Below are 19,074 nucleotides of genomic sequence, written 5' to 3'. Positions count from 1 at the left end.
GAGACCCGAAAATCTTTTCGAAATCGATCTTCTTTATTCTTTGTATATTGACCCATTCGGATGCTATAGAAGACCCCTCGGAGCGAAGACGGCTGGTTTGGGGGGGTTTTGGGGGGCTATTTCGGAAGAAATTGATTTTGCTCATTTTCTAACAATTTCTGACAGTTTTGCCAGGTCGCGGGTGGGGCGAGAGACCCGAAAATCTTTTCGAAATCGATCTTCTTTATTCTTTGTATATTGACCCATTCGGATGCTAGAAGACCCCTCGGAGCGAAGACGGCTGGTTTGGGGGGCTATTTCGGAAGAAAATGATTTTGCTCATTTTCTAACAATTTCTGACAGTTTTGCCAGGTCGCGGGTGGGCCGGGCGAGAGACCCGAAAATCTTTTCGAAATCGATCTTCTTTATTCTTTGTATATTGACCCATTCGGATGCTAGAAGACCCCTCGGAGCGAAGACGGCTGGTTTGGGGGGGTTTTGGGGGGCTATTTCGGAAGAAATTGATTTTGCTCATTTTCTAACAATTTCTGACAGTTTTGCCAGGTCGCGGGTGGGGCGAGAGACCCGAAAATCTTTTCGAAATCGATCTTCTTTATTCTTTGTATATTGACCCATTCGGATGCTAGAAGACCCCTCGGAGCGAAGACGGCTGGTTTGGGGGGGTTTTGGGGGGCTATTTCGGAAAATACGTAATAAAAAAAATTTAAAAAAATTTAACGTGAAATTAGAGGGTCGAATGTTTACTTCCATTGGATAGGACCTATATCTGACATTCCATAGCTGACTAGAGAAGGGTATCGTAGCCAGCTCATTTTAAAAATGAATTGCCATTTATGAAGATAACTCTGATGGGATCAAATTTATCAACTGAAACAGTAAAATAGCCCTAATTCTTCCGCCATGCAGTCAAAAAATAGTTCCAAGTCATTATATATCTTTCCAATTTGGGCAAAGGAAGTTCAGTAGTTACCATTTCTAGAATCAGTGTTAGATATTTAATTATATTCATACACTTTTGTCAATCAGCAATATCCAATTGAAAAAAATTTCGAATGGGTTGGGTCGAACGAATATCTTTAGCCCGCCTCTTGTAATTAGGCTCATGGAACCTGGGAGGCGTTTCATGAAAGGACTTGTCGGACGTTTTATCCGACAAGTCCCATTTTATCCGACAGTTACCATAGTAACAGTACCTCTCAGCCAATCAACATCAGAGAAAGATGTCAGATCTGACAACTTGTCGGATGAAAATGTTGATGAAACACTCCCCTGATCATCAAGGGTGTCGCGCCGGGGGGGGGGGGGGAGGGGGGGCGGGGGTGGCATCATCATACGATATGACGAAATGCATTGTGGTACAGCTTGCATTTATCGATATCCGGCACGCATATGGAATGGTCAGAACTTATTTATTAGAATCTTGAACTCTACGTTAGTGGAACTTGTCTTGGAAGACAGAAGTTGAACAGCAGGTTGGATCAAAAAGTTGAAATTGTACTACGGTACTCGCACAGCCAGAGCAGGAAAACGTATGTTTTAGATTTATTTCAACTTGTATTTCGGCACTTGAAATTGATATCGAGACGGCTCGTCGAACGCGATCGAACTTCCTGCAGCTCACCTCAGAGTGCAGCTGCAGCGCACTGTCTCAGGGGGCTGGCCGATTGCACGAAAGGGTCTTTCCAACGAAGGACCGTCTTTCGTGTCGCCCGGCATTATCAATATCATGATGCGCTGTACCGCCATGCGCGATATGCGGGATATTTCTAAAATGTATGATAAACAAATAAAATTTGTTAACTAGCATTTAAATCAATTTGTAATTTTGTATACAATTTCATATTAATATTATAATATTGACATTATCGTGATCCAAGTCCCGGTGACTCGGATCCACGACCACGTACAATTTTTCATATTACGTAAAACATGTCCTACCTAGACCAAAAGCTTCGGTCTCTGTTATGTTGGTTGTTCAGCTGAACTCCGTTGGCTTCACTCACCAAATACAGAGACCGAAGTTCTAGCGCGATCTGTACAGGGGACTCAATGGCCATATGTTTATGTACTTAAGATCGGATAAAACGGGGGAGTGAATTTGCGCGACAGCCGAGGTAAGTCACTGTTTTTGTTCCTTTTAACTTGATTTTTCTCCGTTTTTGGGCAATTAATGCCAAGAGGGAATATTAATTTGCATTTTGGTCGCGTTAATTTTCAAAATTTTTATTAATTAAAGACAAAAATTGAAGAGCCCCGACGGGGGGATTTCGCATTGCAAGTCCCCTAATGGTGGCTGCACGCTAGCGAGCCGTCTGTGTACGAGGAGAATAAAAAAAAAAAAATGTTAAAAAACTCCTCGAAACAGACGGCTGCCAGCTGTCTAGTCCTACCTAGCCAGGCGGCTTCTAGTTCTAGAGAGTAAAAATCATTTACTAACGTAAGGTCACTCTCATACGAAGCCAGGGCTTCCGTCATATACTTTTGCGTGTACCACCAAAAAACCTGAAACTTTCGCCCCCGAGATTTCTACTTTCTCCCCCGAGATTTCTACTTTCTTTCTGGTTAAAGAATATGATGACAGGGGGGTTAAAGATGACTTGCATCAAATCGATTATTCAAGCTCAGAAAATTAAATGGGTTTCGAGACTTTTCTCCTCAAATTCGAAGGGCTGGAAAGATATATGTATAGAATTGTTGTCACCTGTCGGTGGAGAATACAATTTTTTATTGTAATTTTGATATGAAATATTTGAATATTGAAGTGTCAAATTGGTTGATGGATTTTTTACAAACATGGTGTTTATTGGAAAGGAAAATAGATATTACCAATGAGTTTATATGGAACAATCAATCACATTTCAAGGAAAATCTATTTATAAACCAAACATAAAAGAAAAGGGATTCACTAAAATTACTGATATGTTAGATGAATTTGGACGCACACTGTGCTGGAGGGAAGCGAAAGAAAAGGGGTTAAAGTTTACAGAGTATTTTGAATTGTTAGATTGCTATAAAATAATGCCAGGAAAATGGAAAGTTTTCTTTTTACAACAAAACTACCATCATCTTGTAAAAGAACCTGGGGATTTCCCTTCTCTTTTTTGTGATTTAGACAAATTCAGAATATATCGACTAAGCAATTTTATCGCACTTTTTTAAATATTAATAACTCCGAAACCTCCAAGGTGTTTACTTGTTTTAATCAACTTTACAACATCGATAGGCAACAGACTTCCAAATTGTTCACTCTTCCTTTACGAATCACTATTGACACTAGACTTCGAATCACACACTATACATTTCAAACAACTAATTACCTACAAATGAATGGCTCACAAAAATAGGAAAGAAAACCAATGCATTATGCTCTTTTTGCAATGGGACACCTGAGACATTGGATATTTGTTTTTTGCATGCCCTAAAATGGCATCCTTTTGGAATGCATTGCGTATGAGAGTGACTGATTTTAATCCTAATTATTTCCTTTCACGAAATACTATTTTATTTGGATTACTAGAACCATTAAGTCAATCCACCTTAGCATTTAATTTTCTAATTTTACTTGGTTAACAATTCATTTTGCGATGTAAAAACCAAGAGACTCTCCCTAGTTTGAAACAATTTAATTACCGGTATTATTTTTTATTTTATAAAGTTACTGAGAAAATTATTGCAAAAAAGAAAAACAAACTCAATAAACACAATGTAAAATGGCAAAACATAAACAATTTTTTTTCCATTGCAGAAATTGTAACCACTGTAGATTAGTATTTTGTGTTAATCGTCTTTTTGTGAGTTTGTTTTATCTTCTGTTCATGTTGTAGTGGTGTTTTTTATGTCATATTTTCGGTCATGTTAATACATTAAAATGCGATGCCGCCTGGACGACGGTGAACCGATGGATATCACCGTACCCCTTTTCTTTTTCGGTTTAATGGATCGTCCTGTCGGCAGGACTAGGGTACAAGTTACTTGTAAATTATTCTGAGTACACAATTTTTTAAGGATATGTTGTATGTACTTTATATACACAGTTTGTATCAATGTTCTGTTTGATTGAAGTGCAACCATATGTTTTGTATACTTTGATTGTTTTTGTGACGAACAAAAACTGCAAAGATAAAAAAGAAGAAGCTAAACTGGAATGAACTTTGCAATATGTCGTGAAAGATTGGTGTCATAGTGAAGATCTCTATACAATGAAAGGAGAGTGTGTTGTGCAAGAAAAAACCTGGATACATCTTAAAGAACAAGAGATCCGGTTGGAGGCTGCAGATTTCTAATAATGGGAAGCGCAGCCTCTTTGAATGCTGGTGGACCTGTTTTGTATACAACTTTTCCAGGCAGGTGGTTCCATATTCGGATTGTCCTTTGGAAGAAGGAGTATTTGTAAGAGGATTTTGACACAGCAAATTTCAGTTCATTGCCGGAGTGACTACATGTATAGCTGGCTTTGTTAGTAGCTTAGCTAAAAGATGCATAGAGGGCGGCAGACATGTCTGCCGCCCTCTATAATGTTAGATCTAGAAATAAATATCTAGATCTAACATTAGATCCCTCCGTGTAATTTCCCCATTCACCAACCCCAACCTCCAGGGATTGGGAAAATTGTGATTTCAAGTTAGATGTTGGTGTTGGTGATCTGCAGCTCGCAACGAGGTGGCCAACAGGATGAAACTAAGACACCGTTCTCATTACGCTTTCTAAAACTACATGTAGTTTACTGAGAACCGGTTCAGGAAACCAATTTGGAAGATCGCTTTGCTAGCGTTCCCATTTGATCACACAAAAGTGGTTTTCAAAATCACTTCACGTAAAGCGATCTTGTTTCTATGGGAACGCTCTCAGTGGGGTGACACGTTTCCCGCAAAATTCGAAACTGCAGCGTAGGCATTCTACACACAGTGTGTGCAGTAGCGCGCTCAAATGTGCGAAGATCGCTTCCCGAAAAACGGCTGTGTCCTCACGCTAAAACCAGTTTAACTAGGCAAAGCAACATTGCGAGGTGGTTTTATGAACTGGTTTGGAAGATAGCTTCGACCGTTCTCATTACATGTTTAACTAGTTTCCAATAAACTAGTTTTAGGAAGGTACATGTAGAGAGAACGGTGTCATCTTCTACCTGTAAAATGAGCTTTTACTAAAAGTAGAGAGGCAAGATTATCTCCAATACCAGACTGACTTTTGTAAAGAATTTGGGTATCCAATTTCAGAGACAGTCTCCAGTTAGGGAGACTGATTTCCTTAGTTTTATACAACTTTACATATGCTGCAAAAGGATTAACTTGGCGGCAAATGGAAATGTGATAAGCAGATTACTAATGAAAAATTACCCCTTTTCATTGTCTACTATAAAAGTTCACTAGACCTCACCGACTTTTTTTTAAATCCACCCACAAAACAAATTGGCTTCTGACCTCATTAGGTGGTGCTGCACCAGCCCAAGTTTGCTCAATCTCGAGATTTTAGCCCGATCGGCCCTCTTCGCGATTAATCTTGAGATTCAAGAATCCCTGTCTCCACCATCGCAAGAAGAGCGATTCCTGCTCGAGCGAGGCATTGATGCATTATGGTCTGACGCTGTGAATGAATAATTCCGAGTGCATCTGCACCTGCGAATTAGTGGGATAATTCGTTAAAATAGCACGCTATTTTGCAAATAATCCCAAGTTGACTTGGATTGCAATGTCGAGATTAATCCTACGAACTAGCGCGATAATTGCTTCTCCATTACAAGTAATCTTGAGATTGTTCAGATAGGGATAATTTGCCGGATCAGAAATAGCGCGCTAATTTGAAAACTTGGGCTGGTGCAGACGGCCCTAGTGAGACAAAAAATGTTTCTTGTGTCTATTCGCAATACGGGAGATTGTCTCCCATATTGGAAAGAGTCTCCCATATTTGTTGTGTTCCTCTGCTGCTTACAGTTAAGATGAGTACAAATCATTAGCTTTATACACTGGCACACAGCCAATAATATTGGGAGAATGTCTCCCATGTGGGAGGTTATCTCCATTCCAATTACCATAGACATTTGTAAAGAATTTTTGTAGATCTATCCAATTTCATAGATAGTCACCATTAGTACAGAAGCAGAATTTTCTATTGAATATATTGTTTCACCATTAAAGGGATGGTCCAGGCTGGAAATATTTATATCTCAATAAATGGAGTAAAATTCACAGAGCAAAATGCTGAAAAATTGATCAAAATCAGATAACAAATAACAAAGTTATTGAATTTTTAAGATTGGCATTATTCCGATGAAACAGTTCGAGGCATGTCTTTATGAATATTCATTAGGTGGACTGATGATGTCATATCCCCACTTGTTCTTTTGTATTTTATTATATGAAATTAGGTTTATTCAAAATTTTTCTACCGAGAACTAAACAATTATTGGATTGACAACTGATAAAGTGCATTAGTTACTTATTGCCGCAACTTATTTCATCATAGTGGAGACGCATCATTTTACACATGTATTAAAGATGAAATTTCTCTATAGGGTTAAAGCTCTTTGAACATTTGAATTAAATGAACATTGGATTTAAATCGCCATTTTACATAAAAAATTATCTCTTTCTTGAACTCATACCAAATTGAATATATTAAAAGCTCTTCCTTGCATCTTATACATGACATAGGCTTTGTATATTGCATACTGTGCAAATATCAACAAATTAACAATCGTAAACTTGCGATCGTGAATTTTGTATCCAATGAACAACGTCGTTCCGTTAATAGGAATTGTCATTTTAAACATAAATTGTAGAGAATTCTTTATCTTTATCCAAACATTGGCGACAGGATTACATTCTAACATGATGTCTATTACATGTTTACATGTATATGTAACTTGTTTTGTAACTCTACACGCACTGTGCCTCGAAAGAAATTGTTAAAATGAGAAAGGAATATGAAGAATAAAGTACCTCTGAACGAGGAAAAGAAGAAAAAAAAATTTACACATGTATGAAAAAATGAAACTTTTATGATTTCATGTAATAACATAAGAAAAGGGAAAGTGGAGATGTGACATCATCAGCCCACCAAATGAATATTCATGACGATGTGCATATAACTGTTTTCACAAAATATTGATAAACTTTGAAATTCAATAACTTTGTTATTTGTTATCGGATTTTGATGACATTTTCAGCATTTCGCTCTGTGAATTTTACTTTATTTATTTAGATATAAATATTTTCAGCCCAGACCATCCCTTTCTCAGTCTCAGTAACATTGTATTAATGTATCTTTGTTACAGAATACAGAGTAAATCATGTCGAGGTACGGCAGAGGCTATTCACCGGATCGGTACGAAAATAAGGTGTATGTAGGAAACTTGCCATCAGACGCCAGTCGGACAGATTTGGAAACAGCATTCATGAAATTTGGGCATGTCAAGAATGTCTGGGTCGCTAGGAATCCACCAGGCTTTGCTTTTATATTTTTTGATGATAAGCGTGATGCTGAGGATGCGGTAGAAGAACTTGATGACACGTAAGAACTATTATTAAAGGGTACTGGGTCCCGTTGCATAAAAGTAACTATAATGGTAACTTTGCCATTCAATGTTAGCGGCCATGGTAACAATGATCAACCCAACAACCAATCAGAATCAAGGATTTCATGGAAGTTACCATTTGAATGGCAAATTACTGTATTATAATAGTAACTTTAAATGGTGCCCAGTCTGACAATAATATGATTTGAACATATGAAATCGGACAACTTCTCTCATTCTAAAGTTTTTCATTATTTTGTTAAATCAGTTCTACATGTATGCATGTCTTCATGAATGGGCAATGTCATCTCTCCTCTTTTCTTGTGGATATTTATTCCAATTTTGTTCACCAAGAATGAAAAAAACATGATTTAATGGGTAAGATAATCATTGTTGCCACTTATTTTCTTATTAAAAAAAAAAGAAATATGTACATAATAATAATAATAATAATATAGGGTATTTATATTGCGCACATATCCACCTTGTTAGGTGCTCAAGGCGCTCCTATATTACCCGGCTAAGCTAGGCGTTCATAGCGCACACAGCTTTTTAAGGAATTACTTCCTACCGGTACCCATTTACCTCACCTGGGTTGAGTGCAGCACACTGTGGATCAGTTTCTTGCTGAAGGAAATTACGCCATGGCTGGGATTCGAACCCACGACCCTCTGTTTCAAAGTCCGAAGACTAATCCACTGGGCCACAACGCTCCACGTACATGTATGAAAATTAAATATCCCTTAATATCGTGGAATTCAAAGCCTGTATTGATGGTTTTAGTGACATTGAAAACTTTTTGGCAAAGAAGTAAAATACCAGTTTGTATAAAATGGGGATTTGATATTTAATTTCTTGTATTTTGTATCTGCTCGACTTGTGGACTCTGTACAGTACATTCCTAAGTGCTGCTTTGTTTAATCATGTAAATTTAAATTTGTTTATCCACATTGTGATTTACATTGATCAATAAAGATTGAAAAAAAAAATTATGAACTAACTATGATCTTATGTAATAGTATTAAAAAAAAAGGAAAATGGAGACAAGATTTGATCATGGTGTAACTGTTATTTAAAAAAAGGCTGAACTTAAAAATTCAATAGATTTGTTATTTTTTTATCAGATTTTATTTTATTATTTATTTTATCGGTGCCGGTACATAAAAATTGACCAGCAGCACATGCTGAAAGGGTTAATTAAAAAAAAATCATGAATAAAAATGTACATGTAACAAACAGAAAATGGAGATTCTGACCTAAGTGTAAATTTGTTTATTCATAAGAATTCAAAGAAGCAGATAATGTGAAAATTTGATTGAATGTTCTTAGTTGAAACTACTACTGTACATGTACTGGAAGGAGATTTCCTTGCAAAGAGGAATTACAATTGCATTCATTTCCATCTTTAGTCTTCTTTTATTTGCATAAATATTCTTATATTTACATGTAATAAATATTACTTTATTTTCAAAGATTTACTAACGTCAGATTGCAGTACATTTTCTTTTGGCTTTGAGACCACTAACTGAAAATACTTTGTAATGCGAGGGAAAAAATGACCACCACTATAAAAAGGGTCCAGCTAGATCACTGGTCATTATCATTTTCTTATAACCTTATTTGTTTCCTCTTGTTAAAGAATGTAGGTTTTTTTGTTGAAAATAAAGAGTGCACATGTATGTGACCCATTATTAAAATGCATGCGATTGGATACAATGTGAAACCCTTATAAAGATATAGTATTATCATTAAAGGGATGGTCCGGGCTGAAAATATTTATATCTAAATAGAGTCGAATTCATAGAGCAAAATGCTGAAAATTTCATCACAATCGGATAACAAATAACGAAGTTACTGAATTTTAAAGTTTATCAATATCCACTTTCCTTTCCGATTCCTATGTTATTACATGAAATCATAAATATTTCATTTTGTCATACATGTGTAAATGATGTGTTGCCATTATAATGAAATAAGTTGCGGCAATAAATAACTGATGCACTTCATCAGTTGTCCAATTGTTTTAGTTCTTGGTAGAAAAATTTTGAATAAACCTAATTTCATGTAATAAAATATACCACCTAATGAATATTCATAAAGACATGCCTAGAACTGTTTCACCGGAATAATGCAAATTCTTTAAAATTCAATAACTTTGTTATTTGTTATCCAATTTTGATCAAATTGTCAGCATTTTGCTCTGTGAATTTTACTCTATTTATTTAGATATGATATATATTTCCAGCCTGGACCATCCCTTTAATTGTCGTGATATGTGTGTTACATAATCTACATGTAGTCATTCCATTTCCATTTTTAACAATAATGCTCGAAGTACAGATGGTGTGAAATTCTTTCTGAAACTTTGTTTGCAGACATCTCTGTGGAGTAAAGGTTCGAGTTGAGATGTCTTCTGGTGAAAGTAGGAGGTCTCGTGGTCGTGGCTTTAGACCTGGTGGTTTTAGACCCCGTCGGAATATTGAAAATGAACGATGCTATGAGTGTGGTCAGAGGGGTCACTTTGCAAGAGACTGCCGTGATAAGAGAAAAAGATCTCCAGGTGGTTACAGGAGTAGTAGACGCTCAAGGTGAGGTCAAAGTTCAATCTTAATTTCTTTTCAAGGAGCTGAATGTAAAGAATAGAAATTACTTATATCGGTCAAAATGGGTTCTATTTCAGAACAAAATTTTACATATCTGATTTTGATCGGGGGTTGTTTCACAAAGAGTTAAATCTTACTTTGGCTATGGCTTAAAGACTATCCACAGTTAAAATGAAATTCATGTAATTTCACAAATTTTTGTACAGAGTTAATTTAGCACCTGAATATTTCAAGTATGCAAATAAATAACATGGGATCATGTGCTTAATTTTTGCTATTGAGATTTGAGGTTCACCCAATTAGAAATTCTCAAGAATTGCACAGTCAAAAGAATTTGGCACTTTAAGACCCAATGAAATCACTACGTTGAGGTTAAACCTCTATAACTAAGTCAAAATCCATGTAAATTTCATCACAATTTACAGTATACATGTAGTTCAGAATTGTATACGGAAGATAGAGAATTCATTTATATTGACCATATATGGTCTTTCAGAGATCTTTTATGCAACAAGGGATCTTTCGGAATTCTTTCAATGATCTCTCACGAGTCTTACAGTGATCTCCTCAAAAATCTTGAGAGACTGCCAAAAGATCATGGAAAGACTAATAAGAACTTTGAAAGTTCATTGAAAGACCATCAAAAGACAATTTTCCTGTAAGACCACTGAAAGACTGTTTTGAACTGTTTCAAAAAGTTTTGGGACTCATTAGGACCACGAAGACCATTGAAAGATCCATCAGGAATCGTGGGAGACCTCAGAGATCTTTGAAAGTTCGTTGAAAGACCCTTGAAAGATCAAGCAAGTTTCATGGTTTTACAGCAGTCTTTCAGAGGTCTTGCTTTCTGTGGAATGGGGGTTTTACATGTATAGCTTTCCTGATACTGAGCAAGTACAGGTCCAGCAGTACCGTGCACCTGTAGAGCTCTGTATTTGTACTTTTAGGTCAGATATAGGTTATGTTCCAGCATTGTCAGGTAATGTATTTGGGGAAACCCTGTGCCCAATGTGGCATAGTTTCAACTCTATTCATCAACCTTTATTCAAGATAGTTAAAATAAGGAATTGTAATACATGTTATTTTCATTTAATATTTTCTGGTCATGCTTATCCCTTCACTTGGAAGGTTTTTGAATATTTTTTTTTTCCAGAACACAAAAAGTTACGGTAATGCCATGAAATTTTCCTTTAAAATCTAGTTAAATTTATGAGACAAAATTTGCGATCAGGATAGAATTGCGATGCCACACGAGTATTCCTGAAAATCTGTCTTGTATAAAAACTTTTTGGTGTGCATATTTCATAATAGGATGATTATTTTTTATTTGATTCAATTCAGTTGTGCTGCTTTGATTATGTAATTGAATTAGGGTTGATTTTTGTTGTTGAACCAGTCAGAGGTTTGCACAGTCTTGGTCTAATACCACTTGGTCTTTTTAATAATTTATCAAACTCTACAAGGTCTAACTTCATTTAATTGAAGGGCAAATGTTTCAATTCAGAGAAACAATATTATACTGTAATGCCCTTTCTTTTGACCCCCCTCCCCCATCCAAACACTTAGGAGGATTGTAGATCCTGCTAAACAAATGTTCCAATATCAGAGTTCACAAATTATTGTTATTAGACCAAAGTCTAAGCATAATTAGTAATAAAATTTGATGATTTGACCAAATGGCAGTTATTAGACAGAAAGAAAGGTGGACCAAAAGTACACTGTATCTTTCCCGAATGGGGATGATCCATCTGGAATTCTGTAAATTAGACCCATTGGTGTTAGGCCAAGCACTTGTAAACCAACTTTAAAAAATCAGTGTTTGTGAACCAATACCTTAATCCTTACCCCTTTCAGGGCCCAACTAGTACGGTCCTATTGACAACCCACAATGCCTCTGCCATCATAACCCTTCATGTTCAAAGCAACAATGTCGCACCATGCGCCCTTCTTGCATCCATCAGCTCTCTCCGATGAGTACAGCGTAGGTGTGAGCAACCACACCGGTAGGGCCATGTTCGGCCATCTTTGTCAGTGATCATCGCCTCGTCCCCAAAGCTGCACACTGGTAAAATTCTACATGTAGTTATCAAAAAGTTAAAGGCTGCCAATTTGGGGAATAATGGTAGAAATCATCCAACAAAGGAATGTTTTGGACATGGTAAGGGTCAGCTGGCATCGTGCCCCAAGTAAGAAGCCTCGTGTGGACATTCCTTTTTGATGATCAACTAAAGTAGTCGGTAAGGTAAAAGAAAGCACCGTGGCAGTAGGGCATCGGATAGTCAGAGGCTGCAAGGGTAGTAAAAACGAGTCCCCCTCAGCGCGCCAGCAATGTGTTTTTGTCGACCTGCACATCTGTAAATGATTTACATCAATGTCATCTTCTTTTGCAGTTATTTTCAATTCAGGTAGTATACTGGTGTAGACTTTTGATGAAGATTGAATGTTCTTGTGAGAATGTTTATCTATGCTCATGTTTAGTAGCCTTAAAGCTTAATTCCAGTTTTAGTTGATCCCTCCTAAAGTGCATATCACAATTTCAATTCCTTTATGTGTATGCCCTAAAATTTGTATGATATGGAGGATATTTGATAATGATATACCACATACATGTATCAAAGAGCAATTGACTATATGCACATAGTAACAGCACTACAAATGGACATATTTTTATTATTAATTTTTTTTTGATGAATTTTGCAATTTCAATTGAAAATTCATTTTGCTTGGGTATCCAGTCAAATTGAAATATACATTTTTAGTTTAATGTAAATCCATTTTTAAGCAAGGGCTAAAATTTTCAGGATTTAGCATTTTAATATCTAATTTCAATAATCACATTATTTGCAAAAATTCGTGTTCAAAGGGCCCCTTTTTAAAGAATACATAATTACTAAGAGAGGGTGCTAGATATCCAAAAACTGACATTTTGAAAATGCACAAGAATTAGGGGATGAAAAAAAGAATTGACAGGCAGGGACTACACTATTTAAGGATTTAAAAGTTAGTTGATAATGGAGTATCTTATCGAAGCTTTTGAGAGGCCTCAAGTTTGCTCCCCTCCAGATAAAGAGTAAATAACCAACTTTTTTTTAATGATGGTGTCACTCAATTCAACACAAAAGATTCTAGAAATTTTACAAATGTCTTTTTTTAGTTTCTTAACATTTTCAAGGGGAGGACTTAAATAAATACATCATTTATTGATTCAATTCTTTCCAACAACAAAGTTAATCATTTGTTTTCCCCTAATAATAAAGAGATCCTTTACTTATTTAATCTGTAAGATTTTTTTTTTTGTTTATGCACAGTGTGCTGAAATACAACTAACCCCCTTTCTGAGTTTTAGGATCTGTTTCACACCCCCATCAAATATAAACAATAGCGCCTGTATAAAATAAGTTTCATGAAAAGTGTCATGTTTTTTTCTATGCCACGATTCCCAGCCAACTGGATTGGCTGCTTCCGTGTGGTGCTGGGATAATGTCATAGTGTAATTTGATTTTCAATAGTGATGTTTCTTTTAAAAAACCTGTGACCTTCTCACTTCAGATCCTATTCTAGGTCTCGATCTCGAAGCCCTCGCCGTCGTCGTGTTTCCAGAAGCCCTCCCAGATACAGGAGTCGCAGCCGCAGCCGTAGCCGTAACCGAAGCGGAAGCTATAGCCATAGCCAAACACGTAGCCATGTCCGAAGCAGGAGGTGGGTCACTTTGATATATTATTTCTTTTTTCTAATTTAATTTTTTTTCTTATTTCTTTTCTGTATGAAATATAATCAACTGGAAGTTGAGCATTTACCCAAGCCAGATCAGTTGCATGCAATATATCATCCTCCCTTCTATAATGAGCAAGTTTTTAAGCAAAATTTTCTGTTTTTTGATGATCGTATTGAGATTTTCTTACGGATTCATGATCAGTTTATAGTCTTTGATTTTGTTAAGCACGGAGTTCTACAAATTTCTCAAAATCATAGGTTTGTAGCTCCTAAATACATCGTCCTGCGATCAGAGCAGGGGCATCTTAAGATCTATCTCTGTACTGACTCTGTATGGCTTCGGCTTCATCTTTGGCCCTCTATAGTGCCTAACACAAGAAATCATGCATCGACCTAAATAGCAGTGCTGCCAGTTATTAAGAAACAGTTGTAATTACCACAATTTTCATGTCAAATTACACCATTACACTTGTACCCTTAATCATTAGGTACATGCATGTACGCATTTAATACACCTATACAGTGTGTAGTAATATTGCGTAGTGGCGAACTCATCTGAAGGCTCATTACAAACATGATCCTGTCATAGGCCCGTATTCTGAAGTCGGGTTGAACTTAAACTCAGGTTTAAATTTGTGATTTTAAGTATGGAAAGCCAATTTTTACATAAATCACTAACAGAGATATCATATATCAGCTCATTTGGCTCTCAAATCATTCATGATTGTCTAGGAAGTATAAATAGATGATTGTCTTCACCATCAATGAATCAGGAAAGAGCACAGCAAACACAAGAAACATACTCTTAATAAAAATATCAACACTTTTGGCTTCCCATAATTTTAGCACAGAGTTAGACCATGGTCTAAGTTAAACCTAACTTCAGAATACAGGCCATATTGTTTACATCGGTCCTCATGTAATCATGACATTGGTGGTGTTACGCTTGAATACTGAAATCCTCTTTGATTATGCAAAAGAGCGAGTCATGATTCTGAATCTGATCTTTAAAATTGAAAGATTTATTTTTTAACGAGAATATATATTCAACAGAATTTTCAATGTTGATGACGGTAAAATTAGGGGGTGAAATCAAGCGTATGAAAATACTACTTTTATCTCAAAAATATGACTTTTAATTAAGCTGAATGAATTATTACGTTTTACTTGTAAAAGTTGGCAGCTTTGAAATAGTGTAAATGCAAAATTTCTAGCCCATAGCTACTACCTGTGTTACGACACTAATCCATCTTATGAACAAGGCAATATTCTGTCCAAATCCACGCTCTGTTGGAAACGTCAAGCCACAGAGCTTTTTCAAAGGGAACTATCTCACATTAGATAGAGAGATATGTCTGGGGTTTTTAACTCTTAAAAATTCTGATTTCTCCTAAAATTTCCCGAGGAGCTAGCGTAAGGTTTCTTTTCAAGTGATTTCTTGTTACCAAATTATATTTTGTCTTTTTTTTCTCATATATATCATACAGTCGTTCAAGATCGTAAGGAGTCTGGCGTGTATTGAGGATCAACGCTCGAGCAGAATCTTGGTATTGGGTTATGTAATAAATCCTAAGTACAGGGATTTGATGGCCTATCTGTAAATAGGATTTTATTTTCCTTTTCTGGTCAATGGTTGAGATACATTTATTGTGACAAACAACATTGCAACATGCAGCTTTATGCTAATTTAAAAAAAAAGGGAAAACAAATATTCAAAACATTTAAGAGTAGATATTGAGAAGGAATAACATTTTGAAAAAAATCACAGAAACATGAAAATTTACTTTTTTAAAAGTTTGATATTATTAAATGTTCAGATAAATAGTTTGAGAAGTAATGACACATCTACTGGGGCAACAATGAATCCACAAGTGATGACATTATAAATTGGAGAAAGGATGGTTGGAACTAAAAATGTATTCATGTAGGTGAGATGAAATATATTGCATTAAAAGATATACCAGTAGTATAAGAATGTTCAGAGATACATGTAGAATTATTGAGAAACTATCTTGGTACATGTATGTATGAAAATCATTTAGAAATATGTTTCATAAAAGTTTGTTCCTGCTCTCTGATACGCTAAAATCATTTTGAATGCACTAAATGTACATAGATATTGATAATTCTCTAAATAATGCGTTGGAAGAAGACAATTGGTATTAAAGCTGAACATTTTTTCTGATATGTGGCCATTCATATTTGTTATGATATATAGTCAAATTGTTATCTGTTGATTTATAGTGAATGAAAGACAAATCTCTAAACATACTACTCATACAAAGATTCAGTTTATTCAAGGTTGACTCTACTTGCCAGGATGAATCACTTCCATGAAGATAATGTTATAATACTAATAATTCACTATTTATGTGGCTCTAAGCATCTTAACATTACAAAACCTAACTACTTAACTTAATTAACTAAACTCAATTACTTATATACTTAACTACCTTAAATAACTTATAAACCAACATAACTACCGACTTAACTACAGATAAATTAACTGTGAAAATCAGATTGATTGCTATTTATGAAAGAGATGCATGTATGTCTTAAATGCAACTTTAAAGGAACTGAGAGAAGAATGAGATCTTAAGCTAAGTGGAAGTGAATTCCAGAGTTATTTAACGTTATTTTAATTATAATATTTCTCTCACTTAAGATTTATTGCAAATATTCTCATACCAGAGGATAAATCAAAAGAGAGATCCATTTCTTTTATTTTGAACGTGCAGGTATTTTCGACTTGAAAATATAAAGGTGACAGACTTTTAATGGTGTTGCCATTTATTAATCTTGTCTTACATGATGGGGAGCCGCCATGTAGCACTAAAGAATACTGACGTTTCATGCAAATTACTGATTTCCAAAGTTTCATTTTTTTGTGTTGTCCTATGGTAATAATGGTATATCTTAGAAAATACTGATTTCCTCACCAAAATACTATTTTTTAGCTTTTGAAATACTTGAAAGTTCTTGTTCAGTTTAGCAACTCTCATCTGAAAATTCTAGAAATGTTGTTTCAGAGTCTAGGAAGAATGGAATATTACTCAAACTACTGCTTTTAGTAGTATTTCAAATGGCATTTAAACATTTGACTCTTCCCTGTTGAAATTAGCTAAACTGATACACCAAACAATATGTCAAATTAATGAATTGTTATATTTTATATTAAAAAGAATACATATACATTTTAATGTATTTCACTGACGTGTCAATAGTTGCAACAAGTTATCTATACATCTATTTTGAATGTGCACAAACGATATCAACTGCATCATGATTCAGCAAAACAATATTTATGGATTTAATGTAGTTTATATGGATTTGGTTTATTGGGATCTGCCTTTTTGTACCTTACTGTAAAAAAGTGTTTCTTCTCTTTGTTGTAGAAAATAGATTCTCTTAGGGTTTCATTGATGAAAATTAAGTAAAAATGAAGGTGTTTCACAGAGAGTTCTTAACTCTCACTAATATATTCAATACTAGATTTTATGGATGTGTGTGCCCTAAAACAGTTAGGATATGGAGGATATATGTGTTTGATTGGATAGTTTTTGTGATTTTATATGAAAATCTATCTTGAACAGGTGCCCAATCAAAGTAAAATCTTTAAAAACATTTCCCCCTTTTTTAATATATAGAATGGAATGGGCTTAAACATTTGGATTGAGATCCTTCTCTGTTGCTTTCTGATTTTCAGTCACAATAAAATTTGTATGATAAGTATTTGAAGTAACCTTTTTAAAAGAAAACAAAAGGAAATGTTATCAAGAGAGGGTACTCGATATTGAAAACAAATAAAATTAGAATTTCATCATAAAATGAACAGATATAAAAAGGATTCCAAGGTCAATACATGTATGTATTAATGGAATGCTAGGTGATATTCAAGTTCAATAATTCATTGACCCTTTTACCAAAATGTTTTATAGATGGGTTCTAAGTGTGACTCAAAAGTCGTACTTGAAATCCTGGCTGTGTTTGGTATATAGTGCACTGTCACATCGGTCAAATGATTTGTATAAAGGACTTTCGCTAACTGCATACTCACCACTGATATTGTATTGTTATTTAAAAAAAAAAAAAAAAAAAAAAAAAAAAAAAAAAAAAAAAAAAAAAAAAAAAAAAAGATATTGTATTGTTATTTTGGCCCTTGAATGTGACTTTCAGTCTTACTGCAATACGTGTATTTGTGAAACTGCTCCCAGCTTTGGTCTCAGTAAGAGAGATGTTCACTTTATTCATTGTTGATGTGTATGTCATCTATTATCAGTTTTGCTTTGGTAAGGAATGTAAATCACTACTGGATTGGATTCTCTTATTTTCACTAATGTTCATAGTTGCTCTGTTGAACCTAAACTTATGTAGTTGCACCAACAATTATTTTATGAGAAAAATATACTTCAAAATCAAGGTTAATTGACACTATGTCACTGTTGTTTAAGCTCATTTACAGAAAACTATTAAACTTTGTGAAATCGCTCAATCTAAGCTGAAAAAAAAAACAGCCACATTGCAGATTGTCAACATAGACAAGCATATGTGGGATAGTTTGTTTTCTTAGAAAGACCAGACATAGAATACCATTTTTCTCATTTCTCAACAGTTACATTTTCTGCCAGAATCATTCTGCAAATATGTATTTTAAAAAAATCTTTACAAATGCTAGGTGGTCATTTTATTGGATTAAGTTAGAGATTGTTGCCACAACTGACCATTTTAAAATTACTTTTCTCTTTATTTGCATTATTTTAACAGGTATCTCTTAAACCATGTCATTCCTTGGTTATGGCATCATAATTGTACATATTTGTGTTGATGATTCTAGTATTAAATGTTTTGTATCCTAATTTAGTTTCCTGTATTTTTCCTATTTATCATCTGCATGTATTATTGTTTGTGATGTGAAGGCAAAACCTAGTTCTGATTATGTTTAGAAAGATGCATTAGTTAGTTCCACAACTTGGATGTTTATTCAAAAGAAATCAGTGTGCATGAGAAAGTATGAAGATTCGAGCCAACATTGTAAATTGCATCATTCAAACAATGGAACAGACCAAAATGAAAACCAGATAAATCTTTACAAACTTGAAGTTTGAAATATGCATCAGTACATCCTGATTTTTTTCTCCATTACAGATTCAATTTTTCTATTTTAAAATTTTATTATTTTTTTAATGAGAAGAGAAGAGGGTATTTTCAGAACAGAAAGAGTAATGATAAAGAAATTGTTTTAAAACA

The 19,074-nt window shown here is 34.9% G+C and overlaps 1 protein-coding gene across 1 annotated transcript; it reads left to right on the top strand.

The window, feature by feature from the left end:
* The first annotated feature begins 1,357 nt into the window (after positions 1 to 1,357).
* On the top strand, positions 1,358 to 18,683 carry LOC129257985 (serine/arginine-rich splicing factor 7-like). Its single transcript, XM_064096144.1, has 5 exons — positions 1,358 to 1,529; positions 7,271 to 7,506; positions 9,886 to 10,098; positions 13,663 to 13,812; positions 15,315 to 18,683. Exons 2-5 carry the CDS (start codon positions 7,286 to 7,288, stop codon positions 15,328 to 15,330), a joined length of 600 nt encoding a protein of 199 aa, XP_063952214.1. The 5' UTR covers positions 1,358 to 1,529; positions 7,271 to 7,285; the 3' UTR covers positions 15,331 to 18,683.
* Positions 18,684 to 19,074: the final 391 nt, after the last annotated feature.

The sequence above is a fragment of the Lytechinus pictus genome, chromosome 3, assembly GCF_037042905.1.
Source record: "Lytechinus pictus isolate F3 Inbred chromosome 3, Lp3.0, whole genome shotgun sequence".
NCBI lineage: Eukaryota > Metazoa > Echinodermata > Echinoidea > Temnopleuroida > Toxopneustidae > Lytechinus > Lytechinus pictus.
The sequence above is the reverse complement of the archived record's forward strand: the minus strand, read 5'-3'. Positions and strand labels throughout refer to the sequence as shown.

What these genes read in the sequence shown, in the direction of transcription:
- LOC129257985 (XM_064096144.1), top strand. Translation starts at nt 7,286, where the DNA reads ATGTCGAGGTACGGCAGAGGCTATTCACCGGATCGGTACGAAAATAAG. An exon ending in GTAGAAGAACTTGATGACAC is followed by an intron (nt 7,507 to 9,885) that starts GTAAGAACTATT and finishes CTTTGTTTGCAG; the next exon opens with ACATCTCTGTGGAGTAAAGG. An exon ending in AGGAGTAGTAGACGCTCAAG is followed by an intron (nt 10,099 to 13,662) that starts GTGAGGTCAAAG and finishes TTCTCACTTCAG; the next exon opens with ATCCTATTCTAGGTCTCGAT.